General features: G+C 39.6%; 1 protein-coding gene across 9 annotated transcripts in view; it reads left to right on the top strand.

Annotated features, from left to right (window-relative positions):
* The first annotated feature begins 4,197 nt into the window (after positions 1–4,197).
* Positions 4,198–26,725, top strand: part of eml1 (EMAP like 1) — a 45,001-nt gene continuing 22,473 nt past the window's right edge. Inside the window, exon 1 of one of the 9 annotated variants that reach the window (XM_067480777.1) lies at positions 4,198–4,386. In XM_067480777.1, the coding sequence (XP_067336878.1) occupies positions 4,359–4,386 (28 nt within the window). In that variant the 5' untranslated portion in view covers positions 4,198–4,358. Of the gene's footprint in view, positions 4,387–14,023; positions 14,715–19,290; positions 19,497–26,725 lie in introns of those variants that run through there. The other 8 variants (XM_067480773.1, XM_067480772.1, XM_067480776.1 and 5 more) reach the window with 8 other exon arrangements.

Here is a 26,725-nt window from a genome sequence, read left to right as displayed (position 1 = left end):
GGATGCACAATATGACCAATGTCTGTCTTTTACCATTTTATATGTTACCATATGTCTTCCTGTGTTTGATTTTTATTGTCTAATACGATAAAGAGCAGTGTCTCGTAATTCCACAAAGAATGTGCCAAATTATTAAAAATAATTACTTTCAATTATGATACTTCTTTGTATTCTCTGGCACAATTAAAGTGCAGGTTCAGTTGTCTTGTAAAGGTTGTTAAACCTTTAGAGAACTGTGAACTACAGCTCTATGCCACAAGTCCCCAATTAGGGTTCTGCCCACACAGCCATAAAACAGTTAGTGGAATCCTTCAGAGGCTGTTAGATTCCACACTATTAAGAGTTCATTAGTACCTGCATACACAACTGCTGCTGCCATTGGAGGATCGTTAACATAGTTTCAATAAAGTGGGCTGGAGGCCTTTTCACTCATTAATTAAACCCTCAGTTGGCTATCAACTGTAGTGTATTCTGATATAAAACCACTTTTTTTTTTTTAGATGATGAAAGAACATCACACTTTTTAGTGAAGCAGTTTAAAGAACAAAGGTTTGAAACTAAAATGCTGCAATAATAAAGCTGTCTTGTGGTGAATGTAGAAACATTTTTAAATTGGTTAAGTTTAATTCATTAATTGTTGCCTTTTAAAAAAAACTTTTATTAAAAAACAATTTAACCTTTTATCTGCTGTCAAATGATAATTTGATTAATAAATGTATTTTGACATTAACGCTTTTTCATAAAGATTTTAGGTTTTGAATCAATAATGCACTATTAGATGGGCAACTCATTTACATGGCAATAACAAAGCTTGCATTTGTGGTAAAAAAAAATTCTACTATTATATTAATACTTTCTTCAGTTACAATATAGCACAGAACACAAAGAGAGTAGTATAGAGGACTGAGGTGGTTCATAATCAGAAAAAATAGTGTCTTTCAATTCCAAGGTCTGTTGAAAACAGAGACTGGGAAGGGAGACAGAGAAAAATATGAGTACAAAGAGAGAGAGAGAGAGAGAGAGAGAGAGAGAGAGAGAAAGTGGTTTAGCCAAAGGTCAACAGAGCCTGGGTGAAATGGTGACATTGATGGAGTGATGCACTATTTAAGAGAGGCCAGCACTGACCATCAGACAGGAAGTTTTTCAGTTTTGGAAATGTTAGGGAAAAACATCATCAGCTGTCCTTCATTCAAAGGTTTTTGCTAAAATACAAAAATGTATGAAAAAAACATAAATAATCCTCAAAAGTATTTATATAAAGAACAGTGTAATACATTAACAAGATATAACAAATTTAACAAAGTACACTTTTGGGACTGTACACATAGAGGGATCACTGCCACAAATCATATCACACTTGCACAGTCACTATCTGTTAAACTAATTGATGTTTCTTCTGCTCTGTGAGATATAAGATAGAAGTGTGTTATTTCAAAGACAACTGACACGGCTGACCACAAACAACTGCTAATTATACTTAATTAGATTTGAAACAAATTAATAGTGTTGGCTTTAGCTCAGCGCCGTTAACAGCCCAACTCATCCCAGACAATGATCCACTGTGGCGACACTGAACTCATGGGATAAACTGAATGGACAAAAAAATAAATAAAATCAAAAAGATTTGAAACAAATTAATGGCTTGATAATGTTTTAACAATCAGATACAGATTAAAGACTATAACTAGAAAATTTGTCTAAATGTATACAATTTATGGTTTACAGGGATTCAGTCTATATACATGAATATTATTGTTTTATTGTTACATGATGGAAATATTTATTGATATGCTGATGACATGATTTTGTAATGGTCTGTCTCTTTTACAACATATTTATGATTTTTTTTTTCCAACGCAATCCAGGATTCACTTATCACTTATCTGTGTACATTTGAATTATATGATGATTAGGCCAAATTCATGGTATTTCATGTTAAGAAATGTCAAGAACTATTCACACTTGCAGCCTCAAGGGTACATATATTTAATATACTCATATTTTGGCAATGGATTTGAAAAAGTAATCTATATATCTATTACTATTATATCTATTTTTTCCCCTTGAACTAAAAAAAAAAATACATTTAGATTTACATTTATTATGAGGCAGATACTTTTATACAAGTGACTTACAAGTGAGGGATACACACCAGAAACAACTTGTGGTTTATGACACTGCGAACTGAAATAAAATGGTGATCAAACTGCCAACCCTTTATGCTGTTCATCATTAATTTAATACTCACTGCTTTGTTTTATTAAGTATTGGCTTCTCTATGTGAACTTCTCTTCATTTTTGTGCTTTATTACTCTTGAATGGCTTTAGATCTTTAACTCTGCAACCAGTTTTTTTCATGTTTGGTTTTTGTAACGTTCTTTGTTGTAAACAGACATCATTGGAAATTAGTTTTTCCCACTTCAAAGTGGTTTTCTGAATTTAGAGCATTGTGTTTTGTCTGTTTTGAGTTGTTTGTTGTTTGCAGAGAGTCTGTGTAAACTCAGCAAACAGACATCATAATACCACTTTTGTTGGTGTAACAGATTCATAATCCATTGCAGAAATACACAGAGCACATATAAACGCAACTGTACAAGAATGGATGATTTGCTGTAAGCAGGTATTTGCAGTAAGGTCATGTAAACATCTTCTCAAATTTCCAGCCTTATTTCTCTCAGACCCTCAATTTCTTGAGTGCTGATGTTTATAGCCACTGCACAATGTGTCCTAACAACTCATATTAATCTATTTTACAATGTAATTAAGCGTAATTAAGGCTCAGTTTTGGACACTGGGGCACATTACCTCAGTTCAGGTAATTGCATGTGATCACTAGTGTGTAAAAACACACATAATGGTGAATAGTCCACTTTCTGCTTGCCGGCAGCGCTGTGGGGTCTCTATGGGGTGAAGCTTTAGGTTACGTTTGCTAAAGGGGGCTTCAAGCTCTTCTGCAAACAAGAGTTGGAGATCAGAGATCAAAGCTATGTTGGTGTTGGGGGGTCGGGTATCACTGACAGGTCTGGAGGGCAGATAACAGAGAGGGAAGTCCTCCTACATGTCATCTTCTGCGTCCTCCCTCAAATCTCCAGATAACCCTGGTCCCTGGCATTAAATCCCAACCTCTCTGACTGGTTCTGCGGGACAAGTCTGACCCCACTTAGTCACATGCTGGATCTTTGGTTCATGATAATCTTCCCAGTCAAGTGACAAACGGTCAAGTGAGTAAGCTCAAAAGTAGTTCAGGAATGAGTGTGTGCAAAGATTGGTGGTAAGCTTAATCCAAGCTGCACAGTATTAAGTTTGTTCCAAGGAACATTTGCTGATCAAGTGGGAAAGTAACCTGTACAACAATATAAAATGACTGACAAGTACGTTTCCTCGTCACCTTTGTTTTGAAAGGGTTTAAAGTAGAGACAAAGGTGGTTGTGTTGTTTGATACCCCAGCTTTTCTCTTTCATGGATTCTTATGCTTGCTGCCTCTTAAACTATTGTTTCTCTGCTGAAGAGAGAACCTAATCTCTATTGTTCAGCTGGCTTTCTCTCTGGGTTTAGTAGAAGTTGCAGCTACGTAGAAACACGGTGCTGGATTATTTATAAGAAATAAAACACAAAGCTGATGTTGGTTTAGCTGCATACTTGAGCACATAGTCATTTGACCCTGTAAATTTCTTGGTATCCAGGCCATTCAAGTAACTCGAATCAACAAAGCTCTCCTGACATGAACAAGCCACTGAGTGAGACTTTAGCGCCTCTCACAGGACACAACAAAAAAGGTTTTTAGAACGTAGGGCAGGGGCTTGAGAGCTCCTAAATGTACAAAAACTTGTGTGTCTTTTGTTACAGGCCCATTGACTGTAGAATAGACAACAATTTTTCTGAAATATTCACGGTGACTTGTAAGGAAAAGCCTTCTTGTTTTGTTGAATGTTATGTGGAAAACAGCTGTTTTCATGTTTTTTCATGTTTGTTTCACTGGTGAAATATGTGTTGCAGACCCATGAGAAAGTTTATTAAATCATATCCAAAAAGGCCTGCCACAAGTATGGGGAACAGAATCCACAGGGGGCTGTTTGTTACAAATTTAGTGTCCAATAGCAAAGTGTCTGATGTTTGATTGGCATGTCTACTGGCCACTGAGTAGATTGTTGAGAGAGGAAGAATGAAGGGGGAGTGCAAGGAGATAGAAAGTAAAGCAAAAAAGCTAAACAGAAGGAGATCCTTACAGCCAAGAGGCTAAAACAGAGACATTGGCTAGAGTGAAAACAGACAGGCACAGATACAAAGGAAGCAACCGGCTGTAGTAAATCAGCTGACAAGAGAAGACACTGTTTTGATCCTCTTCACTTGTTACAGCCATGTCTGACTGTGAGGGGCTACCTATGGGTAAGATAACACAAAGAGTGTGTGTGACATATATGATGTATGTATGTGTGTAAGCATGGACGTCTGTAAAGTGTTTTCTGTCATTGTGTGTATGTTTTGGGAGGGGGTCTCTCTTGGCCATCTTGCTTTTAGTCTAAACCCTCCACTGGAACAGCTCACTCACTAAGTATTCAGCAGCAAAGTGGAGCTAGTTCAGTTTGGGTCCTTATATGGAAACTTGGAGCAGTTTCCCTCTGGTTTAGTCAAAATAATGTAAAATGACTTTGCAGAAGTATGAAGAATTATCCTTGAGCCCTTACTACCTATCAACTGACACACCGACAGAAACAACCAGTTATAAATAGAAAACTCCACTTGTCTAGTTTTTAATCAGTCAATCTCCCCTTTTCCTGTTTCCTTCCCTCTGTAGCTCAATCCATGCATGATTCCCCTTTCGGTATAATTAAACAGGACTCCCCAGTATACGAACTGTTTGATGTTGTCAGTTACATAAACTGCCGCCTTGACAACAAGCGTTAGGCTTGTGATGATTATGGTTGATGGGCAGCTGACCACCCTCTGACTACACTTTCATTATCATATCATAACAGACCCTTATGCATTTTTTCAGAAAAAGACTTGATAAACTATAGCAAACGGTGTGACTCCGTTCTTTGAGTCCTCCTGTGCAGATGATTTTACAAGTTAATGAAATACATGGAAATTTGTCAGATTATCAGATATTTAAAGCCTCCCTGTAATGCAGAGTTTTTGTATTAAAATCTAACACCACAGTAAATGGTTGATCGGTATTGCCTGACTGTAGGCAGTGTGCATGTTTGTGTGATAGGATGGTGATATAATGGTAATTCCTGAGTTCACGGGGGAATGAAAATGTCAACTAAAATAGGAAACCGCACGAGTAACTAAAATGTCAGATACTGGGAGGGTTACAACATCAGAAGCTGTTCAGCAAAACACAAAATGCATTTTTGGCCCATTAATGAATAATACCATTTATTTTATTGCTTATATTTGTTTGGTTATAAATTGCATTTAAACCACGGTTTGTATTAATGCATACATTTTGATTTGAGTTAATAAGATTATTTCGGTGTGACATTTCCACTTTTAATTGTAAAAAAAGCATTAATAATCAGTAAGTCCATGACAGTGCACACCTTGCATAATACCAGGAGCAGGTGAAGTAACAAAATGTAAGTATTCAATATTATCATTAAAACCTGTACTTTTCTGGTTGTGGTAGCGTCTCTGTAAAATGCCTGTAAAGTTAGACAAAATAAACTGCTGCAGTCCACCAAAAGTCCTGCAGGTGGCAGTGTTAGCATAACTTATGAGGGGTGCTTACTGCTCATCAAGTGAGAGAAGCATGAACATAAAAGTGAGTAGTAATACAAAAGAAGATATGGCACTAAAGTGGAGACAATTAGATGTGACACAATGGAGAACGTGAGTAGGAAATTTAGTAAAGATAGAGGTACAAAGAGTAGGGGGTGAAGAATGAGGCGGTGCCTCTCTAAGATCAGTTTGAAAAAAATGAAATATTGCTCCTGCTGATGTGTCACATAACTGAGAGTTATGGGAGAATCAGTGGAAGCTGATATGTCTTTATGTGATCCAATTCAGAAGCCTCTGCCTCTGATACAGATGTTGTACAAGGAGAATTGGAAAGTGTGTGTGTGTATTTGTGTATGTGTTTGTGTTTTGTGTGTGTGTGTTTGTGTTTGTGTAGGTGTGTGTGCGTGTGTGTGTGTGTGTGCAAAAATGCAGATGACAGATGAAGACAGCTTCACAGCCGGCTGACGTCAGCCCTCCATCTGTGCCCTAAATATGAGGACATGTATCTTTGCTGACGTTAAACCCATTCCTCATTCCTCATGTTAACAAACTGACTGAACATGGATCATTTGTCACACAGATTTGACCAGTCACCTGCAGTTTTTTGTTTGCGTGTGCAGATTTGAGACATACAAAGAGGAGTGATACTGCCATAACATACTGTACGCATTCACTTAAACTGTGCAGCAAGTGCCAGATTTCCTCGGCAGTTTATTTTCGGCTTAATCGATTAGAAAGCTGAGTTGCTCTGACTTTGAAAGAAACAGGAGAGGAGAGACCGGCAAGTGCAGATAGACTTCAATGAAGAAAAAATAAACAAAGGAGATTTTTCAAAAAATAACATTAAAAAGGTAAAACTAGACGTTGCAGAATATACAGGACCAAGCTGTGGCAGGTGGTGTGTGAAAAGTGAGTAAAAGATAATGCTATGTTGAAGAGGTATACACTGTCAAACATGCTCACATCACAGTTCAAATGCAATACTGCATCTGTGTGTGGAGACAGAGGGAGAGAGAGCAGAGTTCTCGATTGTTTGGGAAATGGGGGAAGGGTGTACGTGGATGTTTCAGCCGCCAAGTCAGATGTGATTAATGTTGTCATTGCTTGAGAGAACACACAGCACTGCACACTCTGGGATACACAGCCACATTCATTTTTTAGAGTTCTGTCCATTATATTAATGGTTCATTTTCACAGTAGTAAGGGTTGACAAATTATAGTGTCTCCTACTGACCTGCAAGGTTGGTGTTTTCTGCTTTTTAATGGCCACACTCAGCAGTCGTCACATTATTAGATTTCCATAGAAAGTAGTTCACAGAATTACACCGATGCTGTTCCACTTCTGTGTCCAAGTTATGCCTCATTAACATATAGATTGGATGTAGAGAAGTCTGTGTGGTGTTCGGCTCTTCCTCCCCACTTCCACGGCATCATTAGTGTAAAGGCGAGGAGGTCAGGTAGGGTGAAGGGAGACAGGAAGAAGCATCAAAGGTTGACACAGAAGCATGGACGACTTAAATAAAACCCATACTATGATTTGATATAGTGTCAGGACGTTAGAAGCTTTATACTCTTTGTGCAGAAAAATGTAATGTCCCATGCTTAGTATTTATCTGTCCATTTTCTCTGCCTCCCTTTCTGTCCATGTCGGTCCTCTCTAATCTAGTCCTGTTCTCTCCACATTTACAGCATGTCTTCCCACTACAGTCATGAAGAAGGAAAGTCCCTCTCTTTTTATGCAGCTTCTTCCAGGTTCTCCCAATTAAAGGAAGTTTTAAAGGAGCCTTTCCTTAACGATTGATACGAATATGTAAATTGACATTTTGGGCTATATAAAAAAAAGACTTTATTTCAGTGAGTTACAGAAGAAACCTCTGTGCAGTCTCAACATTGACACAAATTGCACGAGTGATCTTCTTCTGAACACTGGGTCGTGTAATGTATACAGACCACAAAGACTGAACTTCTGTTTACATTTGGATCAAGGATTCACCTTTTTAGGAATTTTGCATTTGGTGAATACATTTACAAACAGATTGAAATTTCACACCGTGTGTCAACATTTATTCACTTAACACATCTGTCAAATGAAAACTAAAAAGATTTAGTCACGTGTTCTATTTAGGTGCAGTTATGGACAACTTAAATTATACTTGACTTGAGTGTTTCAATTACTACTCATCACAAGGGAAAACTGCTTTATACCACATTTATTTGACAGCTATACAATAACACTGAAAACACTGAAAATTTATTATTGTCATTAAATATATGTTTATGCATTATATAAATGCACAAAAAAAATCCAAGATCCATTCCAACTCAACCTGCATTTTAACACTGGCAGGCATGTGTTATGACATGTTTTCATTAAATTTATAATTTGACTTTTCATATACGATCAATAAAACATTTAACATGTAAAGCGAATCACAAAGAATAATTTCGGTCACAACAAAATGTGAAACTTTGTTAGGTTCACTAATATATTTGTGTAAATCGGAATAATTTTGCTGCTTTAAGCTGAGTCATTTATTACCATTTATTTTGCAAAACATAGGCAGAATATAATCAATGAGCTTGTGCTGTATGGGACAATAGAACACGTACTCACTAATGCAGAGTGGTGGTATTTGACCTGGGATTAAACGTGTGATGAACAGACACCACCAAACAGGAACAATGAGTTTTAGTGGGGCATGTAACACTGTCCCACAACCACAGGCTTACAAGATGCTTACAGCCCAACAGCAGATTCTTATCATCCTGCACTCACCTTACTTCTTCTTCTTTCCCCTTTAAAGTCTGCCATGACACATTGCCCACTGAGACTTACCAGGGGACAGATCTGCTGTTTCACGCCTGAGCCCCTAAACAATTATTGAAAATACAAAGTGATTAAATAATAGAGTAATTATGAGTAAAAATCTGTTCAAATGTGGTAAAATTCTTCCATTCTTCTTTGCAGATATTACTGGCAGTGTCTGGCTGTGGATTCCTGCATTCATAATGCTATTAGAGACCATGACCAAAACACTACACTGGAAACATAGGTGGTGACCGAGTTGTTCTGAATCACAACACCGTATTTTGGAATTGCTGCTGCATGTGTTGCCCACAACAGTGCACTGTAGCGTACAGCAGGGGTTGACTCACATCCTCTTGCTTTGGTTCATATCTTATCTTAATAGTTAACGGTTTACATTGGGCACTTATAAGAAAGGGGCATTTTGCAAGTGCGAGTATAGTATTGCAGATGGCACAACAAAGTGCTGATATCCATCTGCATACAGTTTTTATACATAGAGCTTTTTTTTGCCACACTAGCAATATGGTGGTGGTGATCTCTGTTGGTTATCTGCCATGATGATGACATATGTCAGATGTTTTGTACAGATGTGTGTTGAGTCCTGCTACTTTTTGTGGATTCCTGACTTTGCTTTAACTATTGGAGACGTCGCCATGAAATTTGCTAAAAACATTTTATCAAAATGTCCAGTGCCTTGGGCTATGTCATACCTAAAAAGCTGTTAAGTGCTAATTGTCAACTCTCAGCACAATAACACACTACAATAAGATGATGAACATGCTAGACACTGATGACTAAGTTATTTAGCATTTAGCTCAAAGCACCCTCTGTTCTTATGCACTCACAGAGCTGCTACCATGACTGTAGGACTGCAGGTAAGAAGGTAGAAGGTATATTCTGAATTGAATTTAGCATTTATGTTACCCTTCTGGTTTCTCTGAGGCAGAGCTATGAACAAAACATTATCACTCTGTTGGATTCTTCTCCCCTATTGAAACCAGGTCATATTTCCACCATATAATTCATGATAAACAAAGGCTTTTCTTATGGATTCAACATTATCTTGCTGGGTCAAATTAAACTATTTGTTTTTCTTTGTTCTGACACACGGCCTCTATGCCAGTGTCTTTGCTTTTAAATATTGAAGCTAATAAAGTCCAACATGAGGATACCAGCCTTCATAATTCAGTGTCACTGTGTTTTATCTGGATTTGATGACCACATTGAAAAGCATATCTTAGAAACCAGCAGGGGGAAATTATGTTTTTACAAGAACTGTCATTCCACTGATTTTGGTTCCCCTCACATTCAATGTATCCCTCCCTGTTTCTATTACCCCTCTGCTGTACATTCAGATATTAAAAAGTGGTCCATGTCAGTCATGGACTCTGCTGGTCTGGTCTCCACACACCAGACAGAGACCACATATGAGATCACTGTCACTGTCACACCTTGGAAATTGATCATGGCTTCAGCAACCAAAGCCTAAAGAAAAATAGGATGACGATATAAAACATTAACATTTCAACAGATCAATAGCAGATAACAGATCAATTTTGAAATTTGAGTATCCAGGAAATGTATGTTTTTTCTCACACGTCAACCTTAATACAGCACATTTCAACAAGAAGATAACACTTTGTCTAACATTACCATTATTAACCGACGGTTACATGAAATACATAGGGTTGGCAGAATGACCAGACAGTTGAACTAAGTTATCATTAGGGAAGTAGACAACATGTGTTTCGTGGTCTGGGTGTTCGGCTCACTCTTTCCTGTTGGCTCACATTCTCCTATCGAGTGACCTTTGCTACCTGCTGATACATTTACAATTTAGATCCAACACATTCACCATCTTCATTCACTGAGCTTTGAAAGATTTGACTTGTGTCACTTCCATGTTGTTATATTTATGAAACCTTTGAACGGCAGCCTAAAAATATCTTTCAGGTCCATCTACAATGTTTAGTTGTTCATTCGATTCATGATAAGTCCGTCTAGCCAACTTGATCTTACTTGCCCCCTGAGGATTTGTTTGAAATTCAGAGTTTATATGAATCATTAAATACCCCAGGTTGGATTAACTCATGGTGTAAAGCACAAAGCAGCCCAATAAGCAGGACAGGGCCACAGATGGTGGCTGGATCATACAGAGGATTGACCTTGTTTCCTCCTCAGCTCTGGATTTGATTGTCTATAATCTGGGCCCACTGACAGACTGACTGCTCATCTGTGGATAAAATGAATGTCAGCAGTTTCTGTCAGAAAAACTGGGAAATTGACAGCCTGCTCAGTTTGACCTTCAAGTGTCTTACAAGAAAATAAAAAGCTTTAAAAACAAATAAGCAGGGCAGATGAGAGAGCAAAGGAGAGCTGATGTCAAGGCTTGTTAAGGTGGCCTCTGATCCCTTGCCAGATTTAAGATGCTGTAGCTAAACACGCTCTCTGACCCTGCAGGTTACACAAAAACATCTGACTGTTGGAGATCTTTTACTTCTGACTTTCCATTTTCTTTTTTCTTAAATATTGAGTTTTCCCCTCAGACATGTGTTTGCTCTGTCACTGATTTCACATATGCAAAATGTCATGACACTTTATTCCCAACTACATTTTTTTTTTTCTTTTGGATGTTTCTTACTTAGTCTGTTACAAAATCCTAGTGAAAATATTTGGCTCTTTGGCTGCTAGCAGCTGGTTGTTCACAGATTAATCTAAACCAGTTTTTTGCTGTTGTAGCAAAAAAATGTTAAAGCAAACAAGACTTTTTCTTCTTCAAATCATTGTTGACCCAGTTTCTAGATGTGACAGAGCTCATGTTCTGCACACTGTGGTCTGGACCCACCCACACACACACACTTCATCTAATGTTTTTGTTAGTAGATGTGGGATTTCCTTGTTAGCACAGCATAGCACTATGCTCTGTATTGCATGTGTGCGTGTGTGCATGCGTGCACATGTGTGTGTGTTTGTGCATGCATCTTCTGGTACACTGATGGGTGGCTGAAGGATGGAGGGGGAGGGTGGGGAGAGGTGGAGCAACAGCAGTGGGGAGAGCAGTTCTACCACCTGCTACCCGCTGGGTTGTAGGTGGGGTTTAGAGAGTCATGGGTGGACATTTTTTGGAGGAGGAGTTTTAAGCTGCTTCTACTCCTCCAACTTGAGCATATGCACAGACAGACACACACATAAAACCAGACCTGTCCCTAATCTATGTCCCAAATCTCCCCACAGAATGAGATTTGCAATAATCTGCACCCCTTAGACAAAACACCACAGACTCTTCAGAATGAAACACAAAGGATGTTTACCATGTGTGGTGCTGGTACTCTGAGCTGGAATTCCTTTTTGCATTTAAATCAAAACCCTGGATTTTGTAGCCTTTTAGTATTTAAAATCTGATCACTGAATTAATTTGAAAAAAACAATTACCTAGGTGTTTTTTTTTTTTTTTTTTACATGTTCTAGTTCTAAAGAGAGGTGTGTACACTTAATCTTACTTTCTGAGTGTTTTGAAATGTTAATATCTTTGTGATTTCTCAAAGCCACTACATTGACTTTATACTGCTCCACAAAAAGCACCTTGTTTTGTCACATAATCCTGTTTGCTGCTGAGCTTGGTAGATCTGTCGGTGGCCTAATGTTATTGTGTAATAAGTGAAGCGGTGGTTTCCCAAGGGAGAGGAGGGAGAGAGAGGGCACCAGCTCTGAGGTCAATAACATGGAAGCCCTGAACCATAAACTGATCAAGACTCTACTCATTGAGCGTTAAAAGGTGCTTCACCGCATCCCTTTTATCCTCCTACTTAATGTCAAATCTAGCCAGAGCACCTTTGAACCGGAGAAGCTTCTTTATTTTTCCTTATGTATAGATAGCTGCACAGAAAGCGCTTCACATAAACACATTATATCACATCAGCTGGGCTACTAATAAAAACACAGAGTGAAACAAATGTATCCTTTCATGGTCTCTCCTGCTGCTGTATTTATAGCATCTCTGCCTTTGTGTAATTTTGTCGACTCCGTCTTGTGATCTAGCAAGAAAGAAGGGGGTGTTTCCGGCATGAATATAGGCCACAGACTCTGTCTTCTTTGGGCTTATTATTTCCCTCCAAGCTGAATTATAAATAATGCAAAGAGACCCCTTCTCACGTACAAAGCCCCCAGTTAGAATTAAGAAGAACCCAATTTTCCACTTTTCTTCTATAGGGATCACCCTTTTATCCTCACAAAACTCCCAGCCTACTCACTTTAAATTAGGTCCTGCACCCTCTTTATGTCCCCTCCCCCTCTATTCCATTAATTTCTCTCTTTCCTCAGTTGCCTTTCATTCTTTCCCCCTCTTGTCCTTGTTTTAGGATCCCTCAGTCTCTCTGCAGTCTGCATCAAGGCTGATAAGACAGACAGAGGACAGAATGATAATCATGTTTAGCTACAGTAGAGATCCCCTGGCAACGTTTGAATGTTTGGTGGCGTCTGCTGAGGAAGTGTGACGTTATTTTGTTACAGTTTGTTACCCCATGTGACTTCATAGCATACCGTGTAGTGTTTGTGTGTGTGTGTGTGTGTGTGTGCGCGTGTGTGTATTTATGCGCATATGTTTATTTTCTTTTTGTGGACAAATTTAATTTTAATACCATTGTTGTGAAGACATTTTGGCCGGTCCACACAACCTCAAAGGGCTTTTTGAGGGTAATGGCTGGGTTTTAGGCTCGATGTTAGAAGTAGGTTTAGGTTAGGCATTCAGCTATGATGTGAGACAAGACTGTGTGTATGTGTGTGTGTTTGTCTGTGTGTGTGTGTGTGTGTTTGCGTGTCTGCAGTCATATGAGGTAGCAACTAAATGCTAAGCCACAGTTCGTCAGTCATGTTACAAAATGACTGGTTTGCTACGTGATCTCTCTTCTCTCCTGCTTTCATCTCCTGACTCACCTTGTTCTTTCGTCTTTTACGCTCCCAACTTATCTCCCCTTTCTTCTCCCCTCTCCTCCTCTTTCCTCTGCTTCCTTCCCAATATCCCATCCACCACTGTCCTCCTTCTTCTCTTATTTGGTCCTCTATACTGTACAATGTTTTTTACTAAGCTTGTCTGTCTTCCTTTCTCCCGTCCTCTTATTTGTCCTTCTTTTGTCCTCTCTTCTCTTTTTCTTTTCTTCTCTATCCATCCTACTTGTCTCCTCTCCTATGTTCCTCCTCTCTTGTTTCCTTTCCTTTTCTCTTCACTACACCCCTTTCCTTTGCTCTCTTCTTTTATCCGCTTTCTTTTCCCCCTCTTCATCCATCCTATGTTCTCCTCTTGCATACCTTTTCCTTTGCTTAATTTTAATCTGTTCTCTGGTCGCCACCTCTCTTCTTCCTCTCTTCATTTCTTCTCCCTCTCTACTCCTACCCCTTTTCCGTCCTCTCTTTCACTTTCCTCTCTCACTAAATGAGAGGAGGAGGATCTATCTGACAGGCCCAGCCCCCTGCGCTCTGACTCGTCCACAGTGTATGACAGGGGATGGCTGGGCTGTCCTGAGCATTATCTAAACTCTCTCACACAAACACAGTCTCTAACACACACAAACTCACACACAGTAACTGGCTGCGCTCTCAGCTCGAGCCCTCTTAAAGCTGTTTTTCTGCTGGAGATCAGTGAGAGCTAACAACACACAGCTGCCTTTGCTGAAGACAGAAGAAGGGCAAGGGGAGAGCAGAGGGAGGGAAAAAGAAGAGGAGGAGGAGAAGGGAGAAGACGAAGGGAAAACAAAACCACCAGCAGCCTCTTAACTTCTGCCTGTGTCTCTCCTCTGCAGTCATTCTTGAGAAGGGAGTGTTTTCTGCTGTGCTTAAAGACTTTTTCTTGCAAGAAGGGGGTGGAAAAAGCAGAGGAAGAGAACAGGGGTTGGAGTTCACATGACATAATCAGAGTGAATGGGTTACCATGGCGACTCACCCAGGGAGCCTGACCCGTGCAGAGTGAATGGAGGGAGCGCCTTGGACGCCAAGTGAACGATAAACTAACGGAGTGGAGTCACGAGCGAGACAGAGAGAGACAGAGACAGACAGAGAGGAGATCGAAGGAGCGGTGGATAACACACAGAGGAGCACAGAGGAGCGGAGCAGGGGCTCAGAATGGAGGACGGGTTTTCCAGCTACAGCAGCTTGTATGACACCTCATCACTGCTACAGTTCTGCAATGGTAAAAGTAACTCATCTTTCCTCCCCCAGCTCTTCCTTACCTTCAGCTACATGTTCTTCCTATGGACTTGACATGTCACCTGCTGACTGGCTAAACTTGACACCAAGTGGAGCTATTTTAGCTTCAGCTATCTCAGCTTTGGTAAAAAAAAAAAAAAAACGAGTTAAGTCTTTATGCTGTTGTGCATGACCTTAACATTTTCTCTCATTGTTTAAACCCAGCTACAGATTAACAAAGAGACATAGACGAGATTTAGTAGATAAACACTGTGTGGAAAATAGAAGGCTTTTGATTTGAAATGTTTAAGTTACAGTATTTATTCCAAAAGGCATTTACAAAAAAAATTAAAATAAATAATACAAATTAAAAACATTGAAGCCTTGATAACCAGAATGTCAACAAATGAGAAACAGCAGCAATCAGGAAAGCTATTAAACAAAGAAGGAGGGTGGACGAGGGGCAGTCTTTTCCTCACAGTGCTGCCCTGATTACTCTGGTTCTGCTTAAAGTGATGAGGGGATTTCTCCCCTGTTGGCTGATTGCGATCAGTTTGTTAAATGAGACAAAAGAGGAATGAAAGAACAGGACACCATTGCTCATGGTCTGCCTTCTGTCCCAATGCAATTTATTTGCTGGCAGCGGGAGAAACCATACTTCAGCCTGCTAATGTTAGGGTGGGAGAGGGTGACTCAGGGAAGAAGGAAAGCAGCATGACACATCAATATGACATCAGTTTAGGATTTATTTCCAAGAAGCTCTAGTTTCTTCTTGAAAAGTATGTACAATATATCAATTTACATTTTTAAATACTTCTAAATTATATTTAAAAAGGTCCCACATTGTCAGTTTTCTGCAGTAACACACACTTTATATGCCAGTTTAGCATGTCAACATGAGTTTTTTTTGTGTAAAATATGCATTGTTTTTGAATAAAGTCAAACAACACAGTATTGTGCCCATTTGGTTGATCCCTGCTAACATTATGACATCTACAGAGGGTGAGTCCCAAATGCACATAGATGGGGATTAAACCTTACACAGCAACCCATGTCTCTAATAGAGACTCCTACTGTACTAGAGGGAGTTTGGACCAGGCTTTTATGATGATTCATGCTTTACTGAAACATTTACCCTGGGAAGAAAATAAATTTGTATGATGCAGTGTGGAAGCACATTATTTTTGTTGTACTTCAAACAGTTTTCAGTGTGTACTTTGCGAGTACTGTGTGTTGCTTGTTTAAGCTGTCACTAATGAAGCATAGATAATGTTATTGCCATTGGTGGATAATGAAAAAATCAATAATATTTGCTGCACTGTGTAAGCACTAGCAGTCAATAGGAAAAGGGAATAAAATAGTCCAACAGAGCAAATCATGGATGTGGAGGTGCATAGAGGTGCCTCCTGCTATGGGTCCTGGGCATATTACTGCTTACATGAATGACTGATGAGATGAATCCAGTGAAATGCTTTTATATCTTATGGATTTCTTTCATTAAATTTGCAGTCTCAAAGGAGGGAAATGGAAATGAAGCAAAAGGCAGAAGTTAAAGATTCTTATTGTTGTGATACTGCAAATTGTGCAAAACTGATAGGGGTCTAATACTTTAGACTGTATTTTTAGTTCAGAAAAGAGTGATTTTGTACTGACTGAATGTACTGCAAGAAAACAGGAAAAAGTACAAGGTGACACATCAGATTGGATTTATTACATGATTTGAATAGCAAACATATAGATCGTTCTTTTTTTAATATTCCTCTTAGAAAGTGGACCATGTTATCACCAGCAGCTGGAGGGATGGCCTTCGATTTGTCTGATGCTGTGAGGTTGTTTGTAATCCTTCACAATGTCGTGTCTCTCTGTGAGAAAGTCAATGAAATAGGACATGCTGCCAGGGATTTCCCAACTTCCAACCCGCTGCTTTCTCTCTCCTCCTCTCTCTCCTTTTTTCAAACATACACACAAACCTAACAGACTTCATGGCAAAGTTGCAGTGCTTTGATCGTCGTTCCATCAGACTGGTAATTGGGTGAGCCTTAGTTAAAATAAGTGCGTAGCTATCCAAGTGGCAGCTGATGTTTATATGTCTTAGCAGGAGTGTGCTCATAAGTCTAAAGGAGCTGTATGTATGTGTGTTGGACCTGCAGGCCAGGGTGACATCATGCTGCTCTGTTGCTGCCGTCCAGCTGAACCCAGATCCACTCAACGCAAAAGTCAATGATGTCATTTACCCTCTTTCCAATTTTACTTTCTCTCTGTGTGTTGTGGCTCAGCCGACCAGACTAATGTTCAGAGACTAGGTCAGCTAAACTGCAGAAACACAAACGGGGTGCATGTTTTGTCCTCAGGAGGTCAAGGCTAGCACAGGCTATGAGGAAATTAGCGCAATTATACCCTGGGACACCCAGACACACGTGCTGATTACAGCTGATGAAGGAGATGATTCCTTCTTTCTGAGTTAAATCACATTTGGAGTCAGCTGGGTCAACAGAAGAAGGCAGTTTTGATTGAATTAGTGTGGGTTGGGCTGAGGGTAATGAGATTGATGTTGTTTTCCTGAAAATTACTAAGGTCCTAATATCTGTGTGGCAGGGTTATATTGATACTAAAGGGAAATAAAATGAGCATTTGATACGATCATCACAATCCCTGTGATTTTTCCTGTCTTGTTGGCCTTTAAGTTACAACTACCCAGTCCCCAGTGCCTACCATAACACTCCAGTTTCATTAAATGCATTCTTAATTATCCTAAGTGTGACTTACAAATTAGAAATTGGTTATTTTATACAAGAGGCAGACTATCCATATAGTCTCATTCAACATTGTCCTGTGTGCTTATTGTTCATTACAGTGTCTAGCTTTGAATGTAGAGTGGAAGCTGACACTTTAACAGCAGATGTTAAAGTGTCCTTGAATGCACCAAGTGGTGTTTTGAAGCTGCCGATTGTGTGGAATATGTGCGACAAAAATTAGTATGTGTGCAGCACAGATGTGCAAAATCACTAGAGCAAAAACATGAGTTAATGCGATTCCTTGTTCATTAGCTCCTGATGTACCAAAAGCTCCTGGTGTGTAATAAGTAAATCTGTTAATAAGTAAATCCGGCTCACTTGCAGCACTGTCCAGCCATGATCACATATTCATCTCACAGCGACCAGTTCTCAATTCTGCAAATCCATTTGCCTGCATTCACTGGTGTGATTCATTCATTTACCTTTTGAGCTAACGATGTCGGCTCCGATGTGGATCAAACGTCCCTTTATCGCTGTGCTCCACACTTGTGTTGTACACCCACAGGCACACTGGCACAACACTCAACTTACCAACAGTGGCACTGATGACACCAAAACATGCCAGCAAGACCGCAGAGGGGGCAGGGTAAAGAAAGTAAGGGGGCCAGATAGATAAATTGGTGATCTAAACAGAAACTATTTCCATACCAAAAGTAGGAACAGATGTAATAAAGATGAATGCTTGTTTAATGTTTGCTGGTGGTATTTGGATCCGTAGTAGAGGTGACATGGCTCCATCCAGTCTCGTCCTTGTTGGCTGCACATCCATAGGTCGCTGATCGCTGACCGCACGTGTAGAGGGGATTAGGATTAAAGCTCCACTCACATTACCACAGTAGGGATGGCAGGAAGTAGGAAGACAAGGAGGAAAAGCTATGTACTTGTTTTCCATTTAAAAGTCATTTTCTTTCATTTGTTAATGACAGAATTCATAGACAGACTGTATTATGGATCAAAAAATGCCACTTAAATAATATTAAAAGTTTCTTTTTGCACTCAGCTTGAAATGCTGTTTATTTAAAAGGAAAATATTGTATCTGCTTCTCTGATTTGTTTCTTTTCCTTTAGCATGTCTCATTCCCTCCATTCTCCTTTACTCTGAACCTTTCATCATATCCAGCACTGCTTATAGTAGAAACCCTGGCAGGCTGACCTGCACTCTGATATTTCCTCCACTTTAATAAAACACAAAAATGCCAGAGGAGAAACACAGAAGAAGGGGAACATAGGAGAATGGTGTGTCTCCCTCTGCCATTTTTTATCTGTATACCATGTATCAGAGCAGCAGTCTAATAAATATTGACCTAAATGGGATAACTCATCCACAACTGCTGATTCATTTAAAGCCTGACATTGATTTCCTATAGCTGTGTCAGAGTGAGCACACATCACTCCCCCACCCTCTAATCCACTGTCGCTGGATTTCTTCAATTTCTCATACTCACACTAGTCCTGTCCTTCACCTTGCTTTACTTTCCCTCTCTCTCAAGTTCTTTCCTCCTCGCTCTCATCCCAATGTCAGACTCTCTCACACTCCTTGTTTGATCTTGTGCAAATGCCCCAAGTGGAGCTCAGAGTGCTTTTCCTTTTTTTTTTTTTTTTTTTTTAATCTCCAGACAGTCCGATATTCATGCTGCCAACCCCCCTCCTACGTCTTCTTATCTGCCTGTATATTTCTCTCCTTTCTTCTGATAATGGTTTGCCTTTCACTTTCTCTTTCATGCTGCAGAGCAGTTAGTCCTTAACTGCTAACACTGTGTGCTCATAATATGTAACGGCTATATTACAGTATGTGTGTGCAGCCAGGTTCAGGAGCTACTTCTCTGGCTCTGTGGTGTGTTACGCTACAGTCTGTGTGAGAGAGATCTTTGGCTGCCCTTGTCGCCATGTGAGAAATGATGCCACTTACGTAATGAAAACAGTCTGGTGACCAAGTACTGCCAGTCTTGGCAATGGCGTCTTGCCCTCTTGATGAAACTTGTGAAATACCTGTAAGTAGGTCATACCATACATTCTTTATCTGCGTAGTCCAATGTGTTGTATAATATCTGCAGGGACTAGGCCCCATGCCAGAATCCAATAATATAGCAAACAGCAGTTCAGCTCCTTTAAAGCTAAAGTATGCAACATATTTCAAATGTTTTTGCAATAGAAATCCTCTTTTGCTCTATAACTTATCTTAATGTAAAAAGGTGCTATTGAAGCCTTCTGTGACACAGACTCATTAAACGGGACTGGAACCAGAGCGGAGATATTCAGTTCTAAACATTTTGGAGCACCCCATTAAGAGATAATCGCTGATTGCTGTTTGATTAGCACATTTTGGAGCATTGTTAATTATTGTAATTTCATAATATTTTTATGACTAACTGACGGACAGTTAGTGTGGAGGAACGTACAGAGGAATACAGAGCTGTTTCAGAGCTTGGAAAGGGAGGACTGGGCAGAGCAGAGAGGACTGATTGAGCTCATCCCGCATTACCTTAAGTTATACATTGTTGCTTCACTCTTTAGTACCTACATGTATGCAGATTTATTTCTTTACAGTAATGATATCATATTGACTAACTGAATTATTCATTGGTTTTCCATTTTTGCAACTAATGTTTAACTAATGTTGATTTCATTATCAGCTGATCTGAAAAATATTCTAGATATTGTAGAGAAAAACTGCCTTTTTAATTTTTCAAAGCTGTGAACTCAAAATGGCCCTCAAGCCAGAGAAAGCAGCATATTTTCATATTTTTTTCAGACCAAGCTGATTTTTTTTCTCTTTGGTTACATGCTGCATATTATCATTGAGTCTTGACTGCCTTACAATTTACTACATTTTATTCCGGGACAAGATTATGAGTCAGTGTGCTCATGCAGACAGTCTTAGTCCCTCAGGAACATACCATTTGTTGTTGAACTGCGTTTTTCCCCTCTCCTCTCTTTTCACCTCTGTCTCCGCCTCTCTTGTGTTTTTCCTCTACTGACAAAAATTCACACAGCCTCATCCTGTGACCCACTAAAACAATCAGGCATGTACGTAAAGCAGGAGTACGTGAGTTCCTGTACTAAATATACTGTACTTACTTTATGTGCGTATGTGTCTGGCATCTGGCACTCAAACATGAAAGTGAGAGTTTGGAGAGTGTGTGTGTCTGTGCATGTCATCACAAGGTCAGCAGAGGAAATACGCAGACCTTAACCATAATGTCATGGATGCCTAAAAATACCATGGAAGAGCCAGAAACAAAATCACAAAAGCAAAAGAGGATGCTCTCCTCTGCATGGTAACACTCAATGTGCTCAACAGAGCATTGACTTTTACCTGTGGGGAGGACAACTAGTAATAAATCACACAAGTCAGCAGGATCCCAAAAAGGGCCCCATTATTTTTAGGGAGTGCTTATTTAAGAAACATGACATTAAAAGAGGGATTAAATGAGGATTTGTTTGATAAGTTAGGATATGTTATATATGTCGCTGCAAAATACACTCTCTTATTCAAATGTGTTTTAAGTTATCCCTTTTTACTCCACAGTACGCCACAAAACTGTTGCTAAGATTCATTGCTAAATTTAATTACTTATTAAATGACAGGTTGAGCACTGGCTCAGTTTTATTTATGGTAATTATCTCCATCAGTGTATTGTCTCCAGTGAGGCTAAAATCACGGCCCATCGATTTTGGTTGCTCTTCATCTTTAAGCCCTGACTGGGATTTCTTTAGACCATTTGTGATGTGAACGGTGCCCTTGGTGCAGCTCCCAGAAGCTGCTCAACTCTCTAATTGGTCTCTTGCATCTGCTGTTAATAGAAAAACCAAGGGGAAGCCCCATCTCTGCAGGTGCTCATGTGTGTATTCCCATTGCATGCATGCAGTCCGTGTGTAACAGATGCAGAGGAAAAAGAGGAGAATCCCATTAGAAATTCCATTAAAAATAGATTCAATAAGAACACAGGTGCACAGATGAGGCAATGCTAATGGACATGATTATTTGTTTTGTTTCCACCTCTTTCACTGTCACTTTCAGGGGGTAAATAAAAGACGGTCTTGCTCACCGTCTAGTTTTATTGTTAGATGGAAGTTATTTTGTTTCAGCTATGATAATTTAATTTAGCTTTAGTTCAGTTGGAACTCAGAAATCTTTCTTCATATACATGAATGCTGGATGTCTTGCTTCTGTTTTCAGAGAGCAAGAACATAATTAGTTGCGCCCTGAAAAGAACAAGATAATCAACAGACCAGAATGTGAAATATGTTATGAGCTGTTGGAAGAGCTATGGAAAGAATTTATGATTCCCCAAACTATTCAAACCAGCCAGGCGAGAAAGGCAAGTGACAAGGTCAAAGTGAGTTACACTGCAATAGTACTGTATCCTACATACATACAGGTAGATCCTGTTGAAATGTGACAGAATTTTTCTTTAAACCAATTTACCAGCCTTTAACCTGCATGTATGTGTAAACTGTTGTAGGCATATACACTACAGTCACAAGCATTGACAGAAAATGTCTCCTTTCATTGTTTAATATCTCTTTGAGATTGTCTTTTTGTGGTTTGTTTGTGTCACTTGTGTTTTTTTGTGATTCCTTGTGGTTATTGTATGTCCTCTTATGGTTGTTTTTTGTCTCCTTGTGGTTGTTTTGTATTTCCTTGTGGTCATACGTGACTTCAGAAGCTCAGGTATAATAGGCTATTGTAGTGATCTCGTGCACTTAGATTGACGCTTTTCCTATCCAACTACACTGTGACCATAGCAAACACAAAAAATGTAATATAATGGCTCTGTGACGCTGAATACTAACTTAACCAGATGTGACAGGCACAGCTGGGTTTTTTGGTTAATTTCAAGCTCTGTGTTTGAGAATAGAGAACAAAATAGTAAATCATAAGAAATTCTGGTCCATGCAGCAGTGAGAGTACAATGAATGGTGGAATTCAGGTATGCAAATACACCAGAATGTTTCTTTACACACTAAAATCAGCATATTTCTCTTCACTTTTGTTGTGTAATGATCTTGTCTGCTGCCAACGGTGTCACTGCATGTTCTCCCTCCTCCAGATGGCAGATATATGACTGGCCCATGTTCAGAGTGGTGACAGCCCCTGGCTCAGTTACTCTGTCACTGTATGTCTGTGTGTGTGTGTGTGTGTGTGTTTGTGTGTGTGTGTGTGTGTGTGTGAGAGAGAGAGAGAGAGAAAGAGAGAGAGACAATTCTCATACCATTGAAATCAGGTTTCCCATGACAACAGTGTTACTAGATTAAACAACATACACACACACACACGTACTTGCACACACACACACACACACACACACACATACACACACACCCACATGCTGATGGAACAAGTGTCCCGCCTCCTGTTCCTTTCTGGTTGTTTGTTACAATGGGACAAAGCTCTGTTTTATGCAGAAAAAAGGTTGAGAGTGAGAATACAGCTTGTGTCAGAGCCTGGAGTTTCTGCCAAAGCCTGAGTTAGTTGGTCTGCAGTCTACTTCTTCCCTAAAAGTCACAGCATGAAAAGGGTGTCTTTCTTCAGCTATTTATTGTGTAATTGGTTCAATTTAGGCAGAGGTGTCATATAAAGTTAAAGGTACCTTTATAGCAATGTGTCAAGGTTTTCCAATGTACTTGTGTTGTGCTAACCATCATGGCCTTTTCATATTTTGCACGTGTCTCGTGATAAGATAGCAGCAGCCTGCCTCCCTGTTCGACATATTTCTTTGTCATATTTTTGTTGTAGTACTTGATAACAGGAGGCTTTTTCTGAGATTCAGCTCTTGAAGGATACATCTGTATTCTCTATGTTTCATACAGTCAACAAATTCCATGATAAGACCAGAGGAGTAGTGTGCTAGTCTTTATTCTTTCAGCCTCAAGCCCATTAGTTCCTGAGGAGATAAATCATGAATATACATCATGCACTTTCAATTTTAAAAAGGTTCAATAACAGTCTGTAAAAGGTCTGTATCTATGTGGCACAGACACAAACAGCTCTATCAGTCTTTGGCTTCAAAGGGAATACCTTTTTTTAATCTGTTGGTTTGGTCTTTTCATGGGATTTGTTGACAGAAAAATGAATATCTCTCCAGTGTGCAGCAGATGAACAAAGGCTATAAAAAAGTTATTAAATGCTTCAACCTTTTCTGCATGCAAAGGCAGATTTAGATTAAAGCACCTACTGCAAAGCTGTTACAAGAACAGGACTAGTTCTGTGCATGTCTTATTGAGTCCCCTGTGTTTTTATACAAATGCTGGTCAGCAAAGTAACAAATTATATACTTCCACAATCAAGCAACCAAAAAATGCAGCTTTCCTGCAGCTTGACTGTAGCAGAGGGAACAGATGATGATGATGATATCATCATCATCATCAATTCCTGTTTCTTCCTTTTTGAATGACCACCACTGGGAATAGCGGACTCCACCATTAAAAGTTAGACACCTCTATATCATAGAGGTTTGAGGTATACCATAGTAATTACAGACTATAAAAACAGTGAATAGCTGTTGGTGACAAACTGCAGACAGAAACAATGAAAAGCTTTAATTCTCAAGTTACCTGCTTATATATTTGATCAAAACCGGTCTTGCACCCACAGTTGTTGGCACTGTACACATTGTAATACACATTGCACACTTTTTCAAGGCTGCTTTCTGACTTCAGCTTAGCATACTGATGCTTCAAACACCCCACACTCTGAAGTCTGCATCGCTCTTAAAAGCCTGCCACTAAAAGGTAATCTTCAATTCGAGACTGAGCATTATTATAGTTGAAAGCAAAAGCAACAGAATGAAAATGTTAGACGAAGACAATAAAAAACATGGCCCTCTTTTAGTGTAATCGTTCTGTCTAATTTTTTGTTTCCCACAGTTGATTTACTTACAGCCTTATTTCAAGAATTTGTCCAACCTCATGATAGAGAGGGAGGCAGACAAATAGGAAGAGAAGTGAGAGAAGTTAGAGACAGAACGAGAGAGAGAGAGAGAGAGAGAATACAAATCCAAGCTGCAGCTAAGCTCAAACCCCCTGAGTGTAGGGATCACTAGCATTGAGCTAGATCTGGTCCATATATCCAGCATAATCCCTCTGCCACAACATGAGCACTTCCTCTTTGATAGAGCAGTGTGTGTAGGAGTTTGCATTTTGTAAAGCAGGGGGCTAAGATATTGCTGTATATACAGTATGACAATCAGAGCCAATGAGTTATTCTGACTCAGTGAGCCATGACTTCTTTTTTCCTATCCCCTTTATCCCCTGTTCAGTTCAAAGTTAGACAAGTCTACCTTGCCAAAATAAAAATCTAATAAATAGGTCCCTTTGAAGACAAACAAGATGATGATGTCTTCTTTGCATTATCTGATCATGCACTCAGCAAGCACCTGGTTACAAAATAACCAGGTTCACCACACACCATTCAGTCTTGGCAGCCTGTGCTTCTTCCATCTCTCTGTAATTGCATTGCATGTGTCAGGCGGTGTGATGGTGAGAGCATCAAGGTGGGGGAGCTGCTTCCCATTTGACCTAAGTTTGACCCCAGGAAGGATGCAGCTGATGGGAAGAAGGAAGGGATTAACATGTTTGTACAAGGACAGTAGAATGTCTCTTGAGGGCCATTTGGCCCCTCTCTGTAATACTGCACAAACTCTTTGTGACCCTACAGACACCCCTTCTGTCTTGCCACTGTCACTCTTCATGTTATTTTTAAGTCTTTTTGTTTTGACATGAAAACAAGCTCCTCCTCCCCTCCCTCTCCTCTCCTCTTTAATCTCCCTCAGGTCACACGTGAAGGCTCCCCCTTCTCAAATCCACCTCTGTCTGTTAAAGCTTTGATCAAGCTGGAGCCATGAAAAGCAGCTTGTAAACCAAGTATCTTTCTGCCTAATCTGGGCAGATGATTCGTTAATACATCTCAGTCAGGCTGTCCACTGTTTGTTGTTCAGTAGTTGACACGTGTGATTTATGACACTTTAAGTAACTTTTTCTTTAATCTCTATTATTCTCCTAAGCTGTACCTGATGGTAGATTTAATTTTCTGAATACTGCAAATTGAAGCAGAGCTCCTTTCATTTGCATGATATGTAACCTAGTAAAGAATTTGTTAATCTCCACATACATGTCTCTAAATCACTACCTCTTTTACAAATTTTAGGTTAAATCCAGTGTGCCACTTGATTATGCTAAGGTCCAGACTCCCTTTATTGAACCCAGCAACAGACTGATAACAGGTTGTTTAATACAGTAAGTGTGATTCATTGCTTGGGAGAGAAATGGCTTTCCTAAAGGCACCATCCGCAGCAGCTGAACTAGCACTATGGCAGTGCACCACCTGGCTGTGTGCATTCGTGTTATGATATGAAACCATTTAGCAAGATTCTGCCAAAGTGGGACTCTCCTATCTACATCCCAAAAGTAAATAAATCTGCAAACTGTGTAATATTAGAGCATTTTTTGTCTATGAAAAACAGGAATTGCTGTCATAATGTTATGACAGGCTGTTTCCTGCAGCATCTTGGTTCTTTCATCTGTTGGTTTTCTGCAAACACCGGTTGGGCTTTTCATTCCTCCCATTGTTGCACAGCTTAACCTGGCAACTGAACTTTCCATAAAGTCATTTTAGTTTTATTGTTTGGTTTCTCAACACTGCTGAGAGAAAAGAAAGCAAACATCAATCACTCACATTATTGTCAAAGTGTGCAAAAATACTTGCATATGGTGATGACAGTAAGGCCAGTAAATGACTTAAAAATAAGGTTTAGGTGAAAGTAGAGGATGGTGTGAGTATTTTAGAGCAGGAGAAACCACCTGAAGAGAGTGCCATTTTTCCATTTGCCCTTCATTGAGTCCCTATGGCTGAAGTGATGGACGAGCAGTTAAGCAGACAGGTGGTCCTGCAGAATGACATCGGCTTGCAGAGGGAAGTAATAGGAAACAGCATGTCACAATGCATTAGGGTGAGCAGATAGATGGACTCAGATCCATCTCAGATTTGTGACCCAGCCACATATTGGCCAGGTAATGAAACAGGAACAAAAAAACGAAAGACAGATAGAAGAAGACTGACAGAAATGAAGTAATTTCAGTGGAAGGCTGACAGGTATGAATAGCTCACTAGAGCAAGAAGAGATTTGTGGGGTGTAATCGTCTGCTTTTGTGGGGATACAAGAGAGACAGAGAGAACCTGTGGTGATGTATGTGGTGTTAAATGAAGATTGATGACTCA

This window comes from Channa argus, chromosome 16, assembly GCF_033026475.1.
Source record: "Channa argus isolate prfri chromosome 16, Channa argus male v1.0, whole genome shotgun sequence".
NCBI classification, from domain to species: domain Eukaryota; kingdom Metazoa; phylum Chordata; class Actinopteri; order Anabantiformes; family Channidae; genus Channa; species Channa argus.
This window is presented reverse-complemented; position numbering and strand designations above follow the sequence as displayed.